The 26,636-nt window shown below is 39.5% G+C and overlaps 1 protein-coding gene across 3 annotated transcripts in view; it reads right to left on the reverse strand.

Moving 5' to 3' along the window:
* fam189a2 (family with sequence similarity 189 member A2) overlaps positions 1-26,636 on the reverse strand; it is a 41,920-nt gene that overhangs the window by 11,156 nt on the left and 4,128 nt on the right. For 2 of the 3 annotated variants that reach the window (XM_026322623.1, XM_026322622.1), the window contains 6 exons: positions 23,846-23,956; positions 8,616-8,735; positions 5,394-5,501; positions 3,660-3,793; positions 1,121-1,256; positions 743-812 (listed from right to left, as the gene is read on the reverse strand). In XM_026322623.1, the coding sequence (XP_026178408.1) occupies positions 743-812; positions 1,121-1,256; positions 3,660-3,793; positions 5,394-5,501; positions 8,616-8,735; positions 23,846-23,956 (679 nt within the window). The remainder of the gene's footprint in view (positions 1-742; positions 813-1,120; positions 1,257-3,659; positions 3,794-5,393; positions 5,502-8,615; positions 8,736-23,845; positions 23,957-26,636) is intronic. The other variant, XM_026322624.1, reaches the window with a different exon arrangement.

Genomic DNA, 26,636 nt, shown 5'->3' on the forward strand with positions numbered 1-26,636 from the left:
GTACACACTGGCTTTCTCTGTAATGCCTTTTCGGTATAGTCTTTAACCCTCATGTACTGTTCGGTATGTTTTCATCCACCAAGGGTCATTTTTCACTCTTAATTTGGCCATAACTTTCATTGTATTTCAGCAAATGGAATGATTTTTGGTGGCAAACCTTAATTTGACATAAATTTTGGAAATATGATTTAATATGTCCCAAAAACATAGCTCCCAGAATCAGCAGGGCTCAAAACTCCCTCAATCGTAATAAGATTTTGATTCTCTGAGCTCACTTCCACACAGACTATGTCGCATCCTACTTGTTGAAATACCATACTGTAAGCTAGCTGATAGCAGCATGTGACGTCACTTCTGCACAGCATTCAACAACAACGCTAGCAAAACTTTCCATGTATTGCTTGATCGGTCAAAGCTCTGAATTTTCTCTGTCGTGGCTTAGTGTGTAATCAATCAACGTACGTATATGTCAGTCGTGGTTCCTATTGTATTTAAAAGTGCCTACGTCAAAGCAGAAGTTAAAAAAGTCTCCTAAAACAGCATTGCAAGAACTACTATAGTTCTTAGTACTTGCAGTTACTATGCAAAAAGGGAAATTTCCTCCAAAGGTTCCTCTGGTCCAGAGGTGCCTCATGTTATGCTATCAGTACTCAAGAATTCAATGTGCCCAACTGCAATAGCTCTGTGCACTTTGGGCTACTATGTATCCAAACTTGTCTTGGAGAGTGGACATGTGTCTTACCTTGAACAGAGATTCTTGGTGGAGTGGTAGTGGGGTTCATAGTCAAATTTGTCAGAGCAATGCCTGTTTCCTGAAATAAACAGATAGCATCACATTGCTATATTAAGATGAACTGGCCAAAAAGATGGAGTTGCAAATTAGTAATTTATTGACAGATTTAATTATCTTGTGCCACTCGATATTCAGTTTTCAAAATTTACTGCACTGGCAATCCATAAGATGTTGCTCTAACTGCTTACTGAAAGCAATACTTCAGGCATGTGTTTCTAAAAACCATAATCTTTTGCAATTATATTACAGTCTGATATCAATGAGACATGATATCAGATAAATCCAATTTCTAAGCTATAGCGTAACGGATGCTAATTTGAGGTGTACCTCTGTGACTACATTGTTGGAGCTTTCAGCAACAGCCTCATATGGGGGAGGGGGTTCTATCGGACAGAAGACCTCCACTCCTTTGATCCGAGCCCCATAAATATGAGGGAGGGGGATCACAGTTTCCTCGAGCGTCCTGAAACAATAAACAACAATCATCAGTGAATCTTCATGTTCTACTTAATCAGACAAATCAACACTAAAAAGTGGACTCAAATAAAAATTGTATAGGACATTGAGATTACAGTGAAACTCCAAACTTAGTTTTAGCTGCAGACTTTATTATCTGCACTTTGACGTCTGCAGTATAGCTCTTTCTTTTGAGCAACATTTTCACTTGTGTTACACTAGGAGTTAGAGCTTAGAATGAACAGAAGTGTTTTTATTTCCTGTGCAGTACGATATTATCTTGAACTGTCAAGAGTGCTAGTTGCTACTCAACAAAATTACTGTAAATACACTTATAAATTATAAGTTGCTTCACTGTACAAGTCGCAGGACAAGCCAGAGGAGTAAAAGTGCGAATTATAGTCCCTAAAATACAGTAGTGTCATTGATCCTCCTGAAGCAGAAAAAAATCATATCACTCCACTGCTCATTGACTTAGTACAGCGTTAGAGACATTAGATATTTCTGTCATGTAATTTAAAATTCATACTGCCCTCTTTTGTAATTGCTTTAAAAGTAATAAATAAGGTTAAATAATATATAATAATAATATAATAATAATAATAATATAAAATGAAAGACTAAAGATAGGTAAAACATATTACATACATATACTGCCATAAATAGCAGAAAGACTAGGCAAGTAAGGCAGCTATGCAGGGGCGGTTCTAGACCGTTTTTCGGGGGGCTTTAGCCCTTCTGTCTGTCAATTCAGCCCCCCTAAAACGATCAACTATCAAACTATCAAAATTTATTGAAACTATATGTAACCCACTAGAGTATAATTCTAGAGCGTAGTGGGTTACCGTGGGTTAGTTTCTCATTCAGAAATTAAATGGTAATGGAGTTCTGTATTTCATATGTTGACTGACAACATATGTGTGCCTGTGTCTTTAAGAATGTTTGTAGGCGTATCACAGTTAATTGGGGGGCACAGGAGAAAACAAAACTTGCTTTTGCCATAAGAGTTAGGGTGATCCTTATTTTGAGTGGTGGAGTTTGTTGATGTCCATCCCACGGGGGGAGGAGAAGAGAGAGACGAGAGGGGCACAGCTAAGAAAAAGCTGAGTGGATCTTGGTTTTGAGCAGCCAGATTTCAAACGCCACAGTAAATTAATCGATGGAGCATCGTATTAAGATGTTGAAGCGCATATAGTACATTTGTATACAAAAGGGGTTGAGTTATTTTTATTGTGTAAATGTGAACTGTATGAGTGTTCTTTCCTGACACTGTGGCTAAGTACCTAGCAGGCTAACCACAAGGAGTTAGTTGCAAAGGTAACTCAGAGAGAGCTCCAAGGGACAAACCCGGGACGGAAGCTTCTGGAGTTCGTACATTTAAGTTTATGTGTGTTAGTTTGTTTAATTAATTTCAACTATATTTTCTTTACAATTTTACTTCAATTAAATGCTGTTTACGTATTGTACTTTAAGTTTTTTTATGTAGCTGAAAGAATTCAGTTGAAACCAGTGACTGGGAGTGAACAGATTTATTATAAGTAACTTTTACACACAATGTATTGCCTTCAGTGACATTAGAGGGGCCTTAATACCACATCGCTTAGGCATTGGTTTGTGGAACCTGGAGCTGCTCCTTACCAAACTGTTATTAAACAGGTAGGGGGCACTACATATATTTTTACATTTATTTACAATTTAAAAAATTTAAAAAACAAGGGGAAGGGAAATAACATTTTTTATTCTCTTTGCTATTCTGTGCATGCGTGATAGCCCTTCCTTAGAAGTGCAACGGCTTGTGCTGTATGTCAGCCGGAGGCAGGAGACGATGAAATGTCTGGCGACACGTAGGTGATTATAGAAGTTATTTTCTATCATTTTTTTAAAAATTGTTTAGCCTGTATTTGTGCACTCAATGTGTACAGTGTCTACGGAAATTTGCCATTTCAAATTAGCTGTCCATACATCAGCAACAATAGTGAGGGCTAGGTAGGTAGCTGTATTTTAGAATACAAACATGATTAATATGATAGAGTTAAGAGCTTTATGTCATTATAATTGTCACATTAGATCTTTGTTGTTGTTGCTATATCATGCACTGTGTGAATCTACTTGACATTACATGGTGAAGTATTCGCTCCTCTCTACTGATGAAAAAATATCCCCATGAGTTTTTATTCCTGACTGATTTTGTGCTGACATTTCTGATGTCATAAATATGTGTCACATATTTATGTGACACAGTCACAGTCACAGACACAGACACAGACGCAGACGCAGTCATGTTTTTTTGCATACTCAGCGGTCATAAATGACCATAGAAATGTGATGGTTTGTAGACTGCTGGAATAAAAGCACTGGATAAACACAGCTGGCATTACATCACTGATGCTTTTTGTGTGTGGACATCTACCGACAAGCCAGGCGTGGTGTGTTTAAGTAGAAAGTAGAGAAGTAGGAGGGAGGAGGGGCTGGGGCCACAAACTCATCTGGATCTGGCACCTGAGCAGGCTCCTCTTGTTCTTCCACTGTAGCTCTGGGCTCATCCTGCCAAAGAGCATGTGACATCATCAGACGTGGCAAAAGTACTCATATTCTATACTTAAGTAGAAGTACAGATACTTGTGTGAAAAAAGGCTGGTAAAAGTAGAAGTACTGACTCAACTCCTTTACTCAAGTAAAAGTAAGAAAGTACAGGGTCTGAAATGTACTTAAGTAAAAAAAATGTTTTTTTGCCATAAATGATACACAATACATCTTTTGATAACTTCACAAAACTAAAAAAGTTCGATACAAAAAAAGGAAATTATTCTTCAACCTGCACAGGCCAGGGAACAAAACACAACACATTCACCATGAATCATTTTGGAGCCGACAACATCGAACAGTTCTTTTAAATACAGACATGGAAAGTGGGAAATGTCTTGCTTTAGGGAGTAAAAGTAAAAAGTCGTCAGAAAATTAAATACTCAAGTAAAGTACAGATACCTGAAAAATCTACTTTAGTACAGTCACAAAGTATTTGTACTTCGTTACGTCCCACCTCTGGACATCATAAATGCAGTCACAGCAGCACTTTCTAGGCATACTGGGTAAATGGGTCATCGTGTCTATGTTGATATCAGGGCAGGTGTACATAGTAGGGATGGGAAGATTAACCGATTTGTACCGATGCATGTACGCACAACACGAGTACGTCGGTAGAGCTGCTGTGAACTGGTATTACCATCGGTAAGAAAACGATCAATGTAATTATTAGGGGTTGTATCATAGAAATCTCTACATGCATATGGTTTTTTAATTATATGCCTTGCATCTAACGTTACATTAGATTATGTAAGGTTACGTCGCATTAGCATCAGCCATCATAACAAATATGATGGAGACAGAGGCTAATATATACACCAGCCACAAACTTAAAATCTAATGTGAGGCAGCACTACAGGTTTTATAAGAGAGATGGACAATTTGACAAAAGTAAAGCAATTTATAAAATGTGTTGTGCTGCCATGAAGTGCAAAGGCAGCATGGCTAACTCAATTACTCACATTTTATTTTTCATTGTTCATTATACAGAATTACATTCTGCTGCTTACTACGTAGCACTGTTTCGTTATTGTTGTAAATCTTGTGCTTCTATTTGAGCTTGGTGATGTAAATGTGTACTGTAACTACTAAAACTTCAAAAAGACAGAACAGTTACACTGGATTCATGAAAAAAAACCCTGTTAATGGTTTAACACTGTTTGGTTACTAAATAATCAAAATCAGTGTGTTGCATTGTGTCATGCCCTGTACCAATTTGTATCGTTTTGCATTGTGTTGATCCAAATTGTGTTGAATTGTGCATCGGAATTGGGAGTGAAATATATCGTATCAGTACTTACTGCATTAGTACCTTTAATGTATTGGATCATTGGCAGCATATCGACATACACACTGTATCTATCTCAGAGCAGAGATGCATATCCCTAGTACATAGTGCTGTTGTTGAAGGACTGATCCAGTTACAGCACAAAAAACACAGTTTCTGCTAAGCTAGGCTAACCACATCCTAACCCCAGCTCTGTGCACATTCGAACCGTTCCAGTGTCTGCCTTGTAGATTGATAATCTCTACAGCAGGAGAACTGACTGTATGTTCATACCATGCAGGGTGTTCTGGTAGTGAAAATCTGCAGGTATCTCAGGGCAGCTGCCATAAGGCACACAGCTGTGGTCAGAGCATTCAGAGCACACAGGGCAAACAGCACTTTCTAGGAAAGAAAATATACAATCACATCAGTTACAGACAGAAGACATAACTGTTTTTTTATCATTGTCAAACAAATCTACTTCATATCTAAAGTGTCTAAAGTAGGTCTCTCAGACCAAAGGCTTGCTTTTTATGGGGTGCACTACAAAAAGACTGAGAGCTGAAATGTGTTTTGCTTTGCACAAATAAATCAAGTGAGGTGTTATGTCTTGCTGAAGATTTCTTAACCCTCCTGTTGTCTTTCGGTAAAAAATGTGTGTGTTTGACACATAGAGAAAACTCTATAAATGTTGCTTTCTCAACTTGTAGCATGATAATGAAGAAACTCCTCAAGATGTACGAGAAACATTTGGCAAATGGCACATGGTCCTCATCACCATATGACAACTAGGGCAGGATGGCACCAGCAATCAAAACCTCATCCTGGAAATGACTCATTTGGAGGGCTTGAAAAAACATGGAGACATCTGGAAAAGCATGGTTGAGACTGACCCGGAAAGGTTGCTAATATTAGCAGGAGTTTACAGGTCACAAGATAAGGCTGCATCTAGTCTCTGGGATGTAGAGAGTGGAAGGGCAATCTTTCGAGCCACAATGAAAATTTTTCATGCTTTCTCAAGAATGGTATGGATTGATAACCGTGAGTCAAGACCTGCGAGATGTGTGACATACAAGCTAGCTGCAATAAGAGAGGTCTGGGACAAGTGGGTGGAGCGTCTGTCATACCTCTACAACCTGAAGTAACAGTCGATGAGCAACTGGTTCCATTCAGTGCTAAATTGTCATTTCATGACTGTAATGTAATTGATATTCACCATGCTTGGCACAGTTCGAAAGAACAAGTCTGAGCTCCCAACTGTGCTGTTTGGGTTGAAGTGGAGAGAGACCCTCTCATCAACGTTTGCCTTCACCCCACTAACCCCCTAGTTTCTTACATCCCAAAGAAAAACAAGAATGTGGTCCTCCTGAGCACACTGTGCAAAGCAGCTGACATCACTGACCATTGGGAAAGGAAGCCAGCCATCATCCTGAATTGAACAACCGCAAAAAGGAGGTGTGGACAACCTGGACGGACTGCAACATACAGCTACAGGAGGATGACTGCTCTGCTTTTTGGGGCTACACAGTTACTTTTTCTTGATATAAAAATATTGTTTGCCACCTTTGCAGTATAATAATAATAAAAAACTGTGTTGGAAAATAAAATATATATATGACAGCTGTCTCGACATAAATACGAGTGGTGTCCACTGAATGAATGCAGTCTTTCTGATGAATGACAGATTGTTTTTTCATTTGAAATTTAAAATGAAATGAAATTGCTTCATTTTAGATCTTTTGTGAGGGTGGGTCATGTTTGACCCAGCGGTCAAAGGGTGTATACACAATGTGAAGACAACAGGATGGTTAAACACAGTGCTAAGGATTTGGAGTAGAGGTTAAGAGGTTAATTCAAATGAAGTGCCACAAAAATGTTGATGTAACAACTGATGTATGTTGGTGTAAATGTGACTTATGTAGAGTTTGTTTTTGCTTAGACATTTTAGAATCACATCTGCTTCAGTTTGTTGCCTTCATTGTATCAACGAGAAAACTAAGAACTTTGAGAAAATGCACAGAAGACACAATACCACATAAAATGCAAATATTGTTTGATTCAACACTCCAGAATTTGATGTTTTTTGGCTGACATCAAAAAGTGCTTAAAACAGGAATGGGACTGAATAAGTCTGTACTAATATACTGTATGAATGAATATGGATGATTGTTACAGAATCTGTAGTCCACATACTGTGTGAAACGCTTCTCTTTCAGTGAAATCCCAGCTTTTCTGATAATTTTTTGTACATGGAGCGCAGTTCATAAAATGTCACAATTTTATTTACTGTTTACTTTCACTATAATCATATGAAAATGCGACCAGGATGCTACAGAATAGCCACAGACACACATACACATCTAAACACAACAGACTGGTCAATTATGACTGAATATTTTGCTTTCTTTTTGAAAGGTTAATGTTTTGCATATACATATTATGTTTACTGCACATGCTTGATTACAATAAGGCCAAAACCAGTCTTCAAAGTCTTCATAATACATTTTCAACCAAAAAGTCACAAGCATTTTGTTATCTAAATGAATCACACGTTAGGCCTCAATAAGCAAAATGTACTGAGTTGAAGCAACTGAATTTGAAAAAACTCACATAGCACAAGGACTGATGGCATGCTGTTTAACATGATTAATAACTAAATTATATTAAAATAACTTTCCCTGCAGTGTTTCCAACTATCCCTGCCTTTCCAGTTTCTGATCCAGGTAATCAGCAGCGGGTAGGACAGGAATATCTGGAAGTCAAGCAGGACAGTAGCGCTCAAGGACCAGGGTTGGAGACCCCTTGTTTAGTTCATAATAAAATGTAAGCACCGTTTGTGCCTACCCACACACACACAGCAAATTTTGAAACTTCATGCCTGTCTCATACATGACAAGGCACCACAGGTGAAAGAAACTGTAGGGGTAACATTGCATTCCTACTCAGGATGTATTCACTGGAAAGGGATGGATTTACCAGGGGCGCTTGCCCGCCCCAGCTGCCCTCCACTAATTTTTCAGTTCCTAAAACTCTTTTAAAAATGATATCTATCATCATGCCTATAAGTTCTTAAAATCATTGAAACACACAAGAAAAGGACAGAAAATCTGTAATAGTAACTGAACACTATCTCAGGTCCCCCCAAAAAGTAACTATGACATTGCGCTAAACATGAACAGAAGCTCATTTTGTTGTTTACTGAGCTTCGATTTAAGTTCATGTCAATAAGCTGGAGGTGCACCATTGTGTTAAACCCTGCGCAGACTTAAACTGTTTTTTATTTAGGTTTGAATCCATAATAGATAGATACAACAGATCATACGATTCAAGACAAAGAGATAGAGAAATGATAGAAGAGAGAAGAAGAAATGATCCAGTGATGAAAATGAGGATAAAATGGAATCAGAAAGAGGCACCAACAGGGAGCTGTGTAAAATTTTGCAGATCTACCAACTGCTCTGTAACTGTGAGAAATGGTGAACTCTAATTTCTCAGCGTTGCTGTATAGAGCCATACCTTGAGCAGGATCCTCATAGTGCTGCATGAGTGGGCAGGGTGGAGCTCCAGCAACTTCTCTTTGTTACATTTGGAACTGGCTGAGAGGGCACAGCAATAACATACATCTCCATCCTCACTCTGAAACAACATTCAAAGACAGGGGGAAATGTGGTGATTTTAATATGATTTTAATTAGTGACATCATGAAAAAAAATCAAGATCACTTTGTCAGAAGCAACTTAAAATAATCCCATAAAATACATAGGATAGAATATTATGTTCCTACTGCAGATGTAGGAACCTTAACAAATTTATTTAGTATACTGCTATTATATATTATTTGTTCTATTCCATCCCAATACACAGGGTGAATCCAAATGAACAGACAAATATGTGGAAATTATTACAAAATGAAGAGTAAATAATGATTTTTTTTTGCCTCATTTAATACACCTCTATATAGGCACCATTAGTTGCATGAAGCTCATCAAGACGGTACTCGATTTCTTGCCATGTTCCCTGTAGCATAGCCTCAATGGTGGCAATAGCATCAGTGATGTCCCATATCTTGTACACGATATCTTTAACATAACCCCATAGAGAGAACTTTGATAACCACTGAGTACATAGAACAAATCTCATTAAGATATCTCATCAATTGCCTTTGTAATATATATTTTTAAATCGTAAAGAGACTTTATGGACACCCTGTATTATGTAATTGATATATTTTATAACCTGCCAGGGACCAGGGACCTTTCTGTGTGGCATTTTGTTAGGATTTGAGGTTTTTTAGTTCGAGCTCAGATAAAAGGCTTGACAGGAGTGACTGAGTTTTATTGTTTATTTAAACACAAAATGAGTGGCTGGGATTGACATTTCAGGTTAAACAGGCTGCTCCTGTCTCTAACAGCAGAAGCTGAGCTCAGGAGACTTTGGCCAGGGAAGGCAGCAGGACCAGATAGGGTGTGTCCAAGTCTTCTGAAGGACTGTGCAGGACAACTAGCTGTCTCTCTTCAGAGGCTGTTTAATATGAGCCTTCAATTGGAAAAAGTCCCGGTGCTGTGGAAGACTTCATGCAATACCAGTGCCCAAAACAGGATGGCCAGTAGAGCTGAATGACTATAAACCGGTGGCTTTGACATCCCACATCATGAAGACCTTGGAGTGGCTCCTGGTCCGTCACATGAGGCTGTAGGTTGAGGAGGATCTTGGTCCCCCTTCAGTTTGCCTATCAGAAACACATGGGAGTGGAAGATGTGGTGCTGTACATGCTGCACCGGGCATATACCTATCTGGATGTGCCTGGTTCATATGTGAGGATTTTGTTCTTCGACTTCTCCAGTGTTTTCAACACTATACGGCCTCCCAAACAGAGAGGCAAGCTTTTATGTATGGGGGTGGCCCCTTCCCAGACGTCATGGATTATGGACTATTTGACATCCAGACCCCAGTATGTCAGGCTGGGGAGATGTGTTTCTGGGACACTGGAATGCAGCACTGGGGCTCCACAGAGGACTGTTCTTGCTCCTTTTCTGTTCATGGTCATGGTTCATCAGACTTTAGGTATAGCTCATAGTCCTTCCACATAGAAATATTCTGATGATACAGCTGTTGTGGCATGTGTGCGTGGACAAGAGGGGGAGTACGGGGCCTAGTGGAGGCCTTCACTGACTGGAGCAAAAATAACTATCTTCTCCTGAACACCAGGAGCAGGAGCAGGTGGTTGATTTTAGGAGATCAAAAGCACCATGCCAGTCAGTCTGCATTGATGGACAGGAGATAGACACTGTGCAGACCCTAAAGTACCTGGGGGTGGTACTGGACAAAAAACTGGAGAGGTCTGCCATTGTGGATGCAATGTACAGGAAAAGGCAGAGTCGCCTCTTCTTTTTGAGATGGCTCGGTTCCTACAATGTCTGCAGTGACATGCTGTGCATGTTCTACCACACTGTCTTGGCAAGTACAATATTCTATGCTGCTGTCTGTTGGGGGAGTGTCATTATGGACCTAGACTGTAGGCGCCTAGAGAAACTGGTGAAAAAGGCCAGTTCTGTGCTAGGCAGGGGGCTGGACCCTCTAAGAACTGTGGTGGAGCAGCAGATACGGAGGAAGTTGCTTTCTATATTGAACAATAATAAACACCCCCTCTACGATATACTGACTAAGAGTAATTTCTATATATTTATATGATATAATTGAATACATTTCTATGTAAAGTAAATATAAGAGGTGCTGGACAATCTGTATTTCCCCCATGGGGGATGAATAAAGTATCTATCTATCTATCTACCTATCTACCTATCTACCTATCTATCTATCTATCTATCTATCATAACACAGAAGGATTGCCTGCCAATGACATCAAGAGTCATCATGACTAACTGAAACTCACCTCCAAGGCTCCTTTGTTGCAGAGTCTCCATTTAGAGGGTTACAATGGTTCAAACTTAACAGACCTGTGTCCTACACACATTTCCCACAACTGGACAACAGAAGTGGTTGTGGAGTTGCTGTTTATGTCAAAGATCACATTCAAGTGTATGAAAAGCAGTGCATCTGACACTGAGTTTGTTGCATTGAAGGTTGAAGCCGCAGTTACTGACCTCCAGACTACAGTGTGACATCATTCTTGTCTAACCTAGAAAGCCTATTGGATGCACTGGAGATCATGGGTTGTCACCCCTTCATTGTCTGTGGTGATTTCAATGAGAACCTTTTATCCAATGCAAGCAAACCAATACTGGATCTGTTCAAGTCCAGGGGATATACACAAGTCATCACTACTGCAACCACAGAGAAGAATAAACTGCTGGACCTCATTTTCATTTCACGACCACACCAGTGTCTGCACTGTGGTGTCATGAAAACTTACAGTTATCACAGAACTTTACTGTGTGCTGTGCTCTATAACAGGTCACGAAGAGGTCAGGTGAGTTTTGCATTGTGCCTAAGATCAAGGCTTTTTTGTTGCTGAGATTTCTCTCAGCAACTTCTGAACCATCATTTTTATGGAGCACAACAATGTCTCTTTAGTTAGTTTTAGTCTAGTCTAGTTTTAGATTACATATTCGCTTTTGGTTTAGATATAAATTGAAAAAGTCAGATTATATACATTTGCATCAGATTGTACTTTTAGATAATAGTATTGTTTAATATATAGCTGGTTTATTTAGTGTGGCACGGTGGATGAGTGGTTAGCACAGTTGCCTCACAGCAAGAAGTTCCTCACAACCTGGTCTTTCTGTGTGGAGTTTGCATGTTCTCCCCATGTTTGCATGGGTTTACTCCGGGTACTGCAGTTTCCTCCCACAGTCCAAAAACATGAATATTAGGTTGATCGGTGACTCTAAATTGCCCATAGGAGTGACTGTGAGTGTGTTTGGTTGTTTGTCTCTGTGTGTCTATATGTTTCCTGTGATGGACTGGTGACCTGAATTTGCTTTGGTAATTGTAATTGGTAATTGTAATTGTTACGTTTCCAGGGTAGTGGATGATTTTATGGGTCATAATCTTTTCTGCTTACTATATTTCTATGGTTTAACCCTGTGGGGTGTGAGGGGGTTTTGGGGCCCTGGACAAGTTTTGACATGCCCTGACATTTGTGCTTTTTTCAGTTGCTTTTAAACATATTGATGGCTAAAGTCTGATAACACTGTAATCAACACAAATTGGGCTACAATAATATGTGAGCAGCACGTTTATACATGATTGTGTTTTTGAGAAAACAGCATTAGTGAAAAACTACAATTTTTGAGTCACTGAAATAAGACCATAAAACACATACAGAACATTGGTTCACAAGACTTTTGAGGAATGCATCTTGTAGTGTCAGTGTTTGCTTCAAAATGATGTGAAAGTCATCTTGTTCACTCATTCACAGAAAACAATACACTGATTAAAAATTTCTAAGACACTTTTTGTTCAGAAAGGGCATATGCAGGAAGGTGTGTCTGAGTATGAATAGTCATGTGATTTACCTGAGAAGACAAAGACCCACTCAAAGACCCAAACAAAGCACCGCATAATGAGCGTTTCAGTCAATGTAGCTGAGAGGGGATTACTGCAACACAATACAATACAATGAAGATCCAAACGTTCGCCTTTCGTTTACCCGGGTATTGCTAAGTAGCCATTTTAATTTGTATGTGTATTTTCTTGATTCCCTTATCATGTCTCATGTTCATGTTTAGTTCCCTTCATTCATGCCTTAGTCTTGTCTTGTTCCCCTGTTCATGTTCATGTGGCCCTGTGGTCTGGTGAGTCTCCCGAGTGTGTGTGTTACCCAGACTTTCATGCTTTGTTCCCCTGTGTTCATGTCCATGTCTCCCTGTAGTCTGGTGTGTCCCTGAGTGCGTGTGTGAACCAGACTATCTGTTTTGTTCCCCTTGTCCATGTTCATGTCCTGTCCTGTCCCTTTGGTTCATGTGCCCATGTCCCCTAGCTTCCTGTTTCCTTGTTTCTGGTTTTCCTTGGTTTTTGTTTAAATAAAGTTTCCTTTGAACCTGAGTAGCAGAGTGGGCGAATCATTGGTCCTAATAATTATAACCCCCCCAAATCGTGACAAGAAATACTGTTTAGTGATCATTGATGCATTAACCAAATGGACTGAAGTGTTTCCAGCAAAGCATCCTGATGCACTAACAGTAGCTAAAACACTGACAACTACTATTATTCCCAGGTTTGGAATTCCAGAGAAAATTTATTGTAAACCAGGTAATTAAACATCTTACTACAGTGTTAGGAATCCAGGTGAAATATCACTGTTTCTATCACCTGCAGTCAACAGGGCTAGTGGAAAGAACAAATGGAATAATCAAATCAAAGCTCAGGAAAAATATGGCAGAGACCTGGAGGGACTGGAATGTCCTCCCTCAGTTCCGCGTGTTCGTTTGATTGATAAAACGGAGGCGATAAATATGGTCTCAAATTAGCCATTTATTAAGACACACTGAATAAAGCAGTTGCAGTTGGGTCAGACTGTCCCTAACACCAACAGTGTTCTCTGTCAGTTCATGAAGTCTGACTGCCTATTTTTCCCTTAACCCGGTGATAATATTAGAATGAAATGTGCAATCTTTAGGAAGCTGGTGTGTTCTTCTCCCATAGGTTGAGAACGCTGGGATGTCCCGAGATATCCCCTGTTGCTATGCCTCCTGGCAGAGGTCAAGCTGCCCTGTAAGACAGAGTTCAACAACAAAAGCACCAGGCACATCCTATCTGATGTTATGTCTAATTTATTTCTCATCCTGTGGGAAACCTTGCAATTACTGAAAAACAAGTTCATGTCTAAACTACTACTGTTTCACACATATTAGAATGCTTCATGATTATACTGTAAGAATGTCTTAAAAGTTTAATCCATAATATGATAAAAGTAATCTAATACTGCCTTATACCTTAATCTGTAATGTAATAGAAGTAATAATTCCCACACCTGGAAAACCTGGATGCAATGTTTACCAATAGTGATGTTACACATGCACATAACACCAAGTGTAAACTGACTATCACCATTTGAAATGTTGTATGGTAGACCTTATCATCTTCCTGAGCTAAAACCATTCATTAAGGAAGATGCTCACATGACTGAGACCATTGCTGATTACATGGCAAAAATGTTGACTAATAAAAATGTTGTACAGTTGAAACCAAAAGTTTACATACACTGTATAAAAAGACATATAACTTTTTTTTCTTACTGTCTGATATTAAATCATACAAAACCCTTTCAGTTTTAGGCCCGTTCGGATTCCCAAAATAATTTCTATTTGCTAAATGTCAAAATAATGTGTGAGAGAATTTATTAGAGATTTTTGTATTACTTTCTTCAAAGTCAAAAGTTTACATACACTAAGGTTACTATGCCTTTAAACTATTTGGGAAATCCCAGATGATGAAGTCATGGCTTTGGAAGCTGTGAGGATTTTACAACAGAGCAAATGGTCACCAACTTTAACCAATGTGGGGGTTGAATGTTTGCTTGACCCTTTCATGGTATGTGGTTCTGTCTGTTTTATTGGTTTAGTGTTTTAGGGTAGAAGGTTGTAAATAACTGTCAACAATTTGTTTCTTTGATGGTAAGAAGACTGAAGATAGTACCTGAACAAACGTGGAGTCTGTTCAAGATTAGTCCACCCCTTTCTTGTCAAAATGTATATAAACTGGTCTTTTAACACAGACGGCAGAGGACATTCTGCAAGGACGTCCTCTCCGGGCCCGTGATTAAACTGAGATGATTCATCACACTTGTGGTTGTTTTCTGAGAATTAGCAACTTTCAAACTTAAAGAAATTTCTACCACAAAGCGTCTGATAGGTTAACTGACACCACTTGAGTTGATTGGAGGCACACCTGTGGATGTATTTAAAGGCACACCTCAACACACTGCTTCCTTTTGTGACACCATGGGAAAGTCTAAAGAAATCAGCCAAGACATCAGGAAGAGAATTGTGGACCTCCACAAGACTGGTTCATCCTTGGGAGCAATTTCCAGATGCCTGAAGGTGCCACGTTCATCTGTTCAAACAATTATACGCAAGTATAAACAACATGGGAATGTCCAGCCATTCGGATTCACAAAATCCGAACGGGCCTAAAACTGAAAGGGTTTTGTATGATTTAATATCAGACAGTAAGCAAAAAAAAGTTATATGTCTTTTTATACAGTGTATGTAAAGTTTTGGTTTCAACTGTATCTGTGATTAATGCACAACAGGAGGGTCCTGTCTCCTCCTGTGAAACCAGGAGACTGGGTCTTTGTGAAAGTCATAAAAAGGAAGCACTGGCATTCCCCACACTGGGAAGGACCTTATCAAGTACTGCTGTTCACACCCACGGCTGTGAGAGTTGCTGAAAGACCTTCCTGGATTCATGTAACACACTGCAAAAGGTAAAAGTAACCTGGCTACAAAGGGGGGCGGGACCAATAGGGACCACTCATCTCAAATCAACCACACCCAGGGGAATTAGGTGAAAAGAGTAGAGTGACCTGGGGAGGAGACTGCTCAAAAGTACATGTTGCCATGGAGGGTCCAAAATATTGACCTTGACACCCCTTTAGACTATTTAGAGGGGTCAGACTGACAATAAGCATCTTGATTGTTATATCACTAATCATCGTTTTACCTATTTTGTTTCTCCTTGAGACGGGTTTGCAACAGCCAGAGAATGCTACCAACTCCACTGAGATAAGACCTGGTATCTTCTCCTCCCTTGAGAAGGAATTGCGTCAGCCAGGTAATATCATGAACAACACTGAAACAAAACCTAGGACAAAGAGAGCTAATGATGTGCCCACTTTTATCTTTTGGACCGATGAGACTTAGACTGTGCACTTTGATTTTTGTAATGTGGTCAACTGTGACAATTCAACCTATGCTGGATTATTTTCTTCAATAATTCAGGACAATATACAGACCAAAGAAACAGTTGTCTTTGGACGAGGGAATGATTCCATCGAGAGGACGCCTAAGGTTTCGAACATACAACTCTGCAAAGATTACAAAGTATGGTTAACTTCTTAGGATGGCATGCGAGAGTGACACAGGCTATATCTGCAACATGGAGATTTACACTGGTGAAGGGAAGAAACTGTTCTTTCAGTTCTTAGTCCTTATCTTGGTATGTGGCACCATATCTACCAGGACAATTATTATAACAATACCTCTACTGCTGACTTACTACTGAAAAACAAAACTAGAGTCTGTGGAACTATTAGGGTGAACAGAGGTTTACCGCCAAGTCTGAAAGCCAAAGCGTCAAGAATGAAGAAAGGTGACACAGTATTCTGTAGAAAAGGTTCTTCTTCTCGTATGGAAAGATAAGCAGGATGTCAGAATATCAACAATTCACACACTTCTCTCTCTCAAATACAGGGAAAAAAAATAGAAAAACTGGAGAGGATATAGTAAAACCTGTGTGTATAAATCAATACAATGCCCACATGAAAGGAGTTGATCGTGCGGATCAGTACCTTTCATATCCTATTCTAAGGAAAACGATGAAATGGACAAACAAAGTTGTCCTTTATCTCATAAACTGTGGACTTTTCAATTGTTTAGAATTTACAATGCCCTGAATCCAGAGAAAAAAATGAAGTATAAGCAGTTTCTCCTTTCGGTGGCAAAATACTGGATTACTGACAATGATAATGAAGGCTCTGCAGAACCAGAGAGAGATATGTCCAGCCCTTCACCTGGTGGTGCTGGGAGATCACCACGTAAAGATCCACCTGGAAGGTTGTCGGGTGACATGAAGCAGCATGAACCTGTGTTTATTTCAAGCAATGGAAAAAAAAAATTCTTGAAAATGTCATTTGGCAAAACAGAGCTATTTTTCCACTCAAACTTATTAAACTTTCATCCTCAGAACAGTTATAACTCATTTGAGAGCCTCACTCTTAGTCTCTCGCATCCAAACTGGAAAACACAAAAACCAGTTCTACTTGTCATTGTGTACCGCCCACCACTCAGAGTTTTTAACTGAATTTCCAGACTTCCTGTCCGATTTAGTTCAGATAAAGTCATTATAGTGGGAGATTTTAACATTCATGTAGATGTTGAAAATAAGTCTCAGCACTGCATTTAATTCTATATTAGATGCAATTGGTTTCACTCAAAATGTTAATAAACCGTTAATAAACCACTGTTTTAATCACACCCTTGATCTTGTTCTGACCTATGGCATCGAAATTGAACATTGAATAGTTCTTCCCCAAAATCCTGTTTTGTCTGATAATAACTTTTGAATTTAATTTTAATTTTGATGGATCATGCAGCGTTTGGAAGAAAATTCCACTACAGCAGATGCTTATCTGCCTACGCTGTTAACCCTCTGGGGTCTGAGGGGGTTTTTGGGGCCTGGACAAATTTTGACATGTCCTGACATTTGTGCTTTTTTCAGTGTTTTTTAAACATATTAATGTCTAAAGTCTGATAACACTGTAATCAGCACAAAATTGGCTACAATAATATGTGAGCTTCAAGTTTATACATTATTGTGTTTTTGAGAAAAAAGTGTTTATGCATGGCTAGTGAAAAACTACAATTTTTTACTCACTGAAATAAGACCATAAAACACAAACAGAACATTGGTTCACAAGACTTTGGAGACCAGCATGTTGTAGGCTAAAGTGTTTACTTCAGAGTGCTGTGAATGTCATCTTGTTCACACATTCACAGTAAACAATACACTGATTTAAATTTTCTAAGACACTTTTTGTCCAGAAAGGCCATATGCAAGAGGGTGTGTCTGAGGATGAATAGTCATGTGATTTACCTGAGAACACAAAAGACGCACTGAACGTCCAGACAAAGGCGCGCATAATGACCCTTTCAGTCAATGTAGATGGGACGAATTAGTGCAGCACAATACAACACAATGAGGAGCCAAACGATCCTCATTTGAGTTAAAATCAGTGTTTTTACTCTGAGGACAAGCTAAACTGTTTGTCTCTGTGAGGAATGTAAGGAGCGCCGCTTCACGTGCGTAACGCGCCATCATCCAAACGCGTCGAAAAAGTGAGTAAATTCTATGATGAAGTTTGATATTTTGTGTCATTTCTCGGGGTGTGCACATATTTACCTGCTTCACCTGAGATTATTTACATGTGAACAGTGGACAGTGTACAAGGCGGGACCGCATTACCTGTAATGAGGTGAGACAGGAAAAAACGGACTTCTCCTTACGTTCATACGGATTAAATAAAAAGTGATGATTTGTTTTTGACTTGAATTGTTTCACTCAAAAGAAAACATTTCAAGCTTTCTAGCCATATAATTCTTATTTTTATGAGCCAAGTATTCGCTGAGATTCTGGTTGTTTTATTTACGCGTCTGTGAAGAGAAATGGCAGAGACAGAAAAGTCCGAGAGCGCACCCTGTCGGCTTTCTTTATTTAAAAAAAGCACAACGTTTTGTTGTTATTATGAGGGTATGCCACTAAAACTAGACCCTTTACAGATTTGAATGATATACTTCTTTTATCTGTACGATCAGAATTGTAATTTCAGTTTGTTTCGGCCTTATCAGAAAAAGATGCGTCAAAACGCGCCGGCGCGTGCGTCGACTCCAGAGGGTTAATACATTTAAGAAAATGATTCCATCTTTATTTACATCTACGCCAAGTATAAACATAGTGGAGGGCAGCTGCCTCAATCCCACTCCCTACCAAATTGATCATATTATTGACAGTGCTGTAGCTTCACTGTGTGAACTCAAAAAGCCTAGTCTTGATCCAGGAGTCTGGGCTAATTATAGACCAATATCCAACCTACCATTTATTTCTAACATCCTAGAAAAAGCTGTTGCTAAGCAGCTATCAGACCACTTACACAGAAATGAACTATTTGAAGATTTTCAATCAGGATTTAGAGCACATCATAGTATAGAAACAGCACTGTTAAAAGCCTCAAATAATGGACTTGTTTCTATACTTGTCCTCCTAGACCTTAGTGCTGTATTCGACACTATTGACCACAACATCTTATTAGAGACTGGAGCATGTGACTGGTATCAGAGGAACAGCGTTAAAATGGTTCCAATCCTACTTATCGGACAGATTCCAGTTTGTTCATTTCCATGATGAACCTTCCACACGAACAAAAGTTAGTTATGGAGTTCCACAAGGCTCTGTGCTAGGACCGATTCTGTTCACCCTGTACATGCTTCCTCTAGGCTATGTCATTAGGAAGCACTCTCTTAATTACCACTGCTATGCAGATGACACTCAGTTGTATCTATCTATTAAACCTGTTAACACAAACCAGTTAACCAGACTTAAAGCATGTCTAACTGACATAAAGGCCTGGATGACCAGTACTTTTCTACTTTTAAATTCAGAGAAAACAGAAGTTATTGTATTTGGGCCCAAAAACCTCAGAAATAACTTTTCTAAAATTAGGGCTACTTTAGATGGCATAGCCCTGGCCTCCAGCACTACTGTGTGTGAGTTATTTTTGACCAGGACATGTCCTTTAATAAAGGACTTGAAAATATTAGAAACTGAGTTGCTGTTCCATTTTCTGATCAACCTGTATGTGGTACACTTGCTCTCATTACTGGTGATAACTTAGGTATGCACAGCATTCTTGGGTTCTTGGAATCATTTAATGCAAATTATTTCTGTCGATTTTGCTTAAATGATAAATCTTCAGCTCAGTCAGTTTTCTCAAAGGATGACCCAAGTTTGACTTTAAGATCACCAATACTGAATGATCAGCATTATGCCAGTTTGGTAGATGATCCAACACTAACCTCTTCTTTTGGCATCAAGAGGAAAAGCATGCTCAATACTTTGCAGTATTTCGGTACTGGGGAAAACTATGCTGTCGACATCATGCATGATATTTTGGAAGGGGTTGGTCAATATGAGATCAAACTACTTTTTGAATATATAATTGAACATTTCATCTCTAAAGTAAGCTTGTTGAACAGAACGTATGCTTTTAATTATAGTTATATGGAAACTAAAAACAAGCCTACAAATATTAACCTTAACTGCTGAGGACATGGAATAGGCTTAAAGGCATCACAAACACTGTGTTTAGTCACAAACATACCTTTGATATTTGGTGACCTGATACCAGATGATGATTTGCACTGGCACTTGTTGCTTTTGTTGTTGAACATCATAAACACTGTGTTCTCTTACTCAATCACTGAGGGGATGGGATGACAGTTTATTTAAAGCACCTTAACATTGAGCATCATAAACTCTTTAAAGAACTGTACCCATCAAACAACTTGCTTCCAAAACATCATTTTATGGTCCATTACCCAAGGTGCATTAGAAAGATCGGCCCAAGAGATTTGAAGCGAAATGTGTTCACTTGAGATACTTGAATTTTCAGAAGATATAACTGCATCTCTCCACGTTAATTCACAAACCACTGTCAATCTCACAAATTGGGCAAGATGTTGTGGTGTTGAGTATTGTGTTGGGTTCTTTGTTTGCATGGGTACTGATGAAAACATGCCAGTTTTCAGCAAAATAGCCTCAATCATTTTACACAATGGTATAGTGTTTTTTGTTTTGATTGCACATGAAACATGTTTCCATGCATGCTTTTCAAGTGAGTGAAAACCTACCAAGGAAGGTACTGGTTAAACAATTGAGGAAAGATTAAGACATTTCAAATGTCAGGAGATGGGAAAGTGCGCAGGCTCTCCTGAGTCTTTTTCCTGGTTTGTCCTGTTTATCCCGATTTCAGGTTGACGTGAGAGGGGCTGGGTTCACGCAGGTGTTTCGGATCTGCTCATCACAGAGAATACTTATAATCCTGACTGCTTACTGTTTGTGGTCGGAGGATTCCCGGCTCATGGCAGATCTTTCCAGCCACTACATGTGATTCAGTGTCATTTTCCCTTAGTCTGCTGAAGAAGTTTGTGTAGCTAGTGTTTGTGTTCACAAGTGGAATAAATCCTTTGGTTGCGCATCTACCTTCGGGCTCCTTGTCTCTGTACACGGGTCCACACCTCAGCATTGTAACAGAATCCTCCAACCATGGACCCAGCAGAGAGAGCCAGGCGTCAACCAGGGCAGTTTCCCAGGACCTACTCCCATACTCAGGATGCACCAGCACCTATGAGAACGGGAAGGTTGTTCCTGAACTTGCTTTCCACTGCCATGCCGTTTCAGACTCCACAGGAGTGCAATCCCCCAACCAAGGAAGATGGTAGACCTGCTGACATACTTCCACCAGCTGAGTCTCCAATGTCGGCTTTAAAATACTCGCTGCCGGCTCTTCAGAGGTTGACCACCGTAGTCCAGCACTCGCCAGCCCGAGGCCAGCGCTCTCCAGCTCAAGGCCAGTGAGTCGCAGCCAGCGTCCAGGCCCGATGATCCAGAACCTCTGTCACCCCGGCCAGACGAGCCAGATTTCCAAGCTCCTGGACCTCAATGTGCCAACGACCACCCCCCCTGCTGAGACTCCACCCCTGTTCCATGGACCTCAGTGCGCGAACAAAGCCGTCCCGGCTGAGGTCTCCCCCCCCCCAGTTTCCCAGCCCTCAGGTCACCTCAGCATCCCCACTGTGGCATATTCTCTGCTTCCGGGGCTCCAGTGTGCCGGTGATGGCACTCCCTCAGGGATCCCTACTCCACAGTCTGTTTTCCCCAAGAAACTGGGTGATGAGGCGGGTGTCCCTACACATGATCCCAAGTTCTGCCCTGGTGCCTCGGTTGGATCTGCCGACCCTACTGCCAGAGAAGCCTTTCACCGGACCGGTCCTGGATCCCTGTTCGCCAGAGGGGCTGTCCACCGAATCAGTTCCGGATCCCGGTTTGCCAGCGGTACCACCCACTGGATCAGTCCTGGATCCTGGTTTGCCGGAGTGGACTGTTATTTTGGCTGAGCCGTCCGGTATCCAGCTGTTAAGGGGGGAGTACTGTCAGGAGCTGGGAGAGCATGTGTGTTTTCCTGGGTCTTTTTCCTGGTTTGTCCTGTTTATCCTGGTTTCCTCACCTTCTGGACGCTTCCCGAGGGCCTTTCTCTGATGGATGACCTACTCCTTCTAGCCTCCTTTCCAGCTGAGCTGAGAGGGGCTTGGTTCACGCAGATGTTTCGGATCTGCTCATCACGGAGACTACTTATTATCCTGAGTGCTTACTGCAGCATATTATCCTGACTGTCGGATGATTCCCGGCTCACAGCAGATCTTTCCAGCCACTAAGAAGGACACTATGTCTGATTCAGTGTCGTTTTCCTTTAGTCTGCTGAAGACTGACACTAATGAAGTTTGTGTAGCTAGTGTTTGTGTTCACTAGTGGAATAAATCCTTTGGTTGTGCATCTACCTTCACTCTCCTCGTCTCTGCACACAGGTCCACACCTCAGCATTGTAACATCAAATCTTTTGATTCTCAAATTTCACATGGGTGTGATTCACAATTTTATGTTGTATCAGAGAGTTGTATTATCTGATTTCTTATTTAAATGAGTTCACTGTGAAGTTGTTCCTTGTTACTTCATCTAATGTACAGTATTGTTCAAAATAATAGCAGTACAATGTGACTAACCAGAATAATCCAGGTTTTTAGTATATTTTTTATTGCTACATGGCAAACAAGTTACCAGTAGGTGCAGTAGATTCTCAGAAAACAAACAAGACCCAGCATTCATGATATGCATGCTCTTGAGGCTGTGCAATTGGGCAATTAGTTGAGAGGGGTTGATTTTAACACTAGTAAGGAGTTCATATTAAACTCAATTTTGCAAGTATTCTGTAGGATTAGTATTTGAACTCTTAGATTAATTTTAACTCTAAAAAAGTGTTAAAAATCAAACTCCAAGAGCAGAGTAATTTTAACTCTATACTGGAGTCTATTTGATGATAACGCATGTACACTCAGATTGAGCTGATTTTAACTACCAGGAAGTTTATTCCAAAGACCAGAATTTTCTGTGTATGTATATACAAATTTAAAAGTAGGATTTTGTACACTTGTAGAGTTGTTTTTCTGAAGGTCCTTGCCCATTGCTAGTGCATTTTTTAAATTTGATCTTAGTAAATGTTTTTATGGTTCAACAAATTTGAACTTGTGTTAGCTTGTTTTTATAGAAACGTCTTAGAAAGGAGTTAGAGGTACTTCAGTTTAAAAACTTGATAATTACAATAGTATAATTCTGTTGAATGAATTATTTTTTTAATTAAAATAAGTTTGTAATTTATTTGAATTTAAAGACTAAGTTAACACATTAAATATTTTATTATGAAGCTAATGAAAACATTTGTTACCTGTACTTGATTAAAACTTTACTGTGAAACCAAATAACTACTATAAATTACTAAAACAAAAATTTTTATTTAAATTACACTTAGTAAATGTCAGTTAAAATTTATTTATAATAGCAAAAACAAAGTTTAATAAACAAAGTTTGAGTAATTAAAAAAAATAGTTTAGTTTTTGATGTACTCAGTTTCAACTACTGGGGTTTTACATACAAAAAACACAAAATAAATGTTAAATGACAATGTTTATCTACATCTTACTTCACTGGGGGATTGGGGAATTTTTTTTTCCATGAGGTGAACAAATGATAAAAAGTTATTCAGTTTTCTTGCCATGTCTTAGCCTAGTAAACTGGTTCAGCATGGACTACATCAAATTATTAATGCTCTCTGGATGTCAAGGCTTCTTTAGACTGTCCACAGAATGAAGCAGGAAACGGAGAGAGTGTGAAGGACAGACACTGAAAATCCACAAATGATGACACCAAAATCATAGAGACACAAGTAGCAGCCTCACCAGTTGGCAGCTGGTCATACTGGAAACTAGCTGGGCTCCCTGGCAGCACAGGATGAATCCAGCCAGATTAAGGAGCACACACACCACAGACAGCAGGACAAATACATTGACCTGGAGATGAAAGGATGGGGAGAGGGGTGACATGAAAGAAGGAAAGAAAGATGGATTATTGTAGTTAAAACTCATGTAACACTGGAAATATATGGTATGTTAAATGTAGCATGGGCCATATGTAAACACAAAGATGAGATGACATTAGACTGTATCATTGTCCAAATGAAATTACATAACTCATCTCTTTTTGCACAATCGAGGAAAAAAAATATCTTTGAAGATACATCAGAAACATTCTCAGTCTTTTAGGTCTAATGTAGGGCTCCAATAAACTATTTTGAGTATTATCAAAATTATTATTATTATATTATCATTATTACTATTTTATCAAACATGGTGGAGTGGATCACAGACTACCTCACTGGGTGGCCACAGTTTGTTTGCTTAGATGACTGTGTATCTGATGTGGTGATGAGCAGCACCGGTGCACCCCAAGGAACTGTACTGGCCCATTCCTGTTTAGGAACCTGCCACCTCCAAAAGTTTTCTGACTCCTCCTCAATTGTTGGATGTATCAGTAATGATAACGATGAAGAGTACAGACACTTGATAAAAAGCTTTGTTGATTGGTGTAAGAACAATTGTCTAAAGCTCAATGTCAACAAAACCAGAGAACTGGTGGTGGACTTTAGGAGGAGCAGGAAGACCCCAGTCCCTGTCTCCATCCTTGGAGAGAAAGTAGAGATTATAGACTCCTACAAATACCTTGGAGTCCTGGTCAAACAATACAGATGCACTCTTCAAGAAAGGACAGAACAGACTGTTCTTCCTCAGGAGATATTGTTCCTTTGGCGTGTACAACAAGCTACTGAAGATGTTCTATCAGTCTGTAGTAGTGAGTGCATTGTTCTTTGGGAGAATGGGAAGTTCATTCAGTCACAGACTAATTCCTCCTAAAGCTAAGACCGAGAGATTCAGGAAGTCTTTTGTCTCCACAGCTATCAGACTCTATAATTCTACCATATAAACAATAACACAGACACATGCGTGCCCCACCGTTCTCCAAAACAAACTTAAAAAAAAACAAAAAACAACTGCTGTAACAATCTTGGGGATTAATAATGTATTCTTCTATTTTAATAATTGATTAATCAGTTAATTATGTTTTCAACTAAACAATAAGTCAGAGTTTTACAAAAGAATATACAGAAGTCTTTTTTGTCAAAATATGAACCTTAAACAACTAATTTGCCACACATATAATAAAAAAAATAAACTATTATTTGTGATTACATTTAAATAGATCTTACATTTTATTACATTAAAGAAGCACTTTCACTATAATTTCAAAAAAGCCATAGCATCTAGACATGATAGACATAAATATGAAGCCTAAAGAACATGGAGGTTAAGGGTCAAATGGGTATCATGCCTCTGTCTTAGAGTCAGTGTGGACCAGTTGATCAGATAAAACAGATGCCTGTCTGCTCAATGAGATGTAAGTTATTGTGTCAATTGGTTCTCATACCAGCTTCTCAATACATAACAAAAATAACAACAACACACAATACACACACACACACACAATCCACATAATAGCATAAAAATGGTTTAATTATGAAAAACACAATTTTTCACTCTTCACTTCTGCCATTTTTGTCTGTAGCTACTCACTGTCACCTTGTGCCACCGCAAACAGCTACATCACTAGATCTAACTGATTGATAAAAACATTTGGCAACTATTTTAATTTTAATAATCGCAGGAAAACAATTTGATCAATTATCTGTTTCAGCCGTAGTACCAGTGTGTGAGTCTTGCATTGGAAACTGTTAGTTTACCAGCCAAAGACTATAATGCTACTGAAGAATAATGACCACACCAGTCAGCATCTAAACTGGCGAGTGTTAATCACAATTTTTAAGCTGTTTAATGTCCTACATTGATTAAACAGTATCTTATAATTATATCTGGCCTTGCATCTAGCCTGCAAACTTATGTTGAGATTTCATTTCCTGGGGGATGTTTGTTTGGTAACTTGTGCAGCACAAGATGTATTTGAGTATGCCCACATTAAGTCAGCTGAACTTGTAAATGTTTCCATGTATGTAGAGTAAATGTGGCTTTAACCTGCCCATTGAGGCTGGGGAGCTGAGTAAAAGCTCAGACATTTAGTCACTCTCAACCATTCTATGGGATAAAGCTAAAATATTTGTCTCTGTGTGGAATACAAGAAGCGCTTCTTCACGTGCGTAACGCGCCATCATCCAAACGCGCAGAAAAAGTGAGTAAATTCTATGATGAAGTTTGACGTTTTATGTCATTTCTCGGGGGTGTGCACATATTTACCTGGTTCACCTGAGATTATTTACATGTGAACAGTGGACAGAGTACAAGGCGGGACCGCAATACCTGTAATGAGGTGAGACAGGAAAAAACGGACTTCTCCTTACGTTCATACGGATTAAATCAAAAGTGATGATTTGTTTTTGACTTGAATTGTTTCACTCAAAAGAAAACATTCCCCCCCCCAGTGGTGGCAGGGCATATCATGACCTGCTGTTGACGCAGCGTTAAGAAATTGCTCAGCAGGATCAACACACGCAAAGCTCCGGGCCCTGAGAACATACCTGGTCGTGTGCTGAGAGACTGCGCACGACGTGTGTCATGGTCAGCTCATTCACAAACTGGACCAGCTGGGGCTCAACACCTTGCTGTGCAACTGGTTGTTGACTGG

The sequence above is a fragment of the Mastacembelus armatus genome, chromosome 9 (genome assembly GCF_900324485.2).
Source record: "Mastacembelus armatus chromosome 9, fMasArm1.2, whole genome shotgun sequence".
Lineage (NCBI taxonomy): Eukaryota > Metazoa > Chordata > Actinopteri > Synbranchiformes > Mastacembelidae > Mastacembelus > Mastacembelus armatus.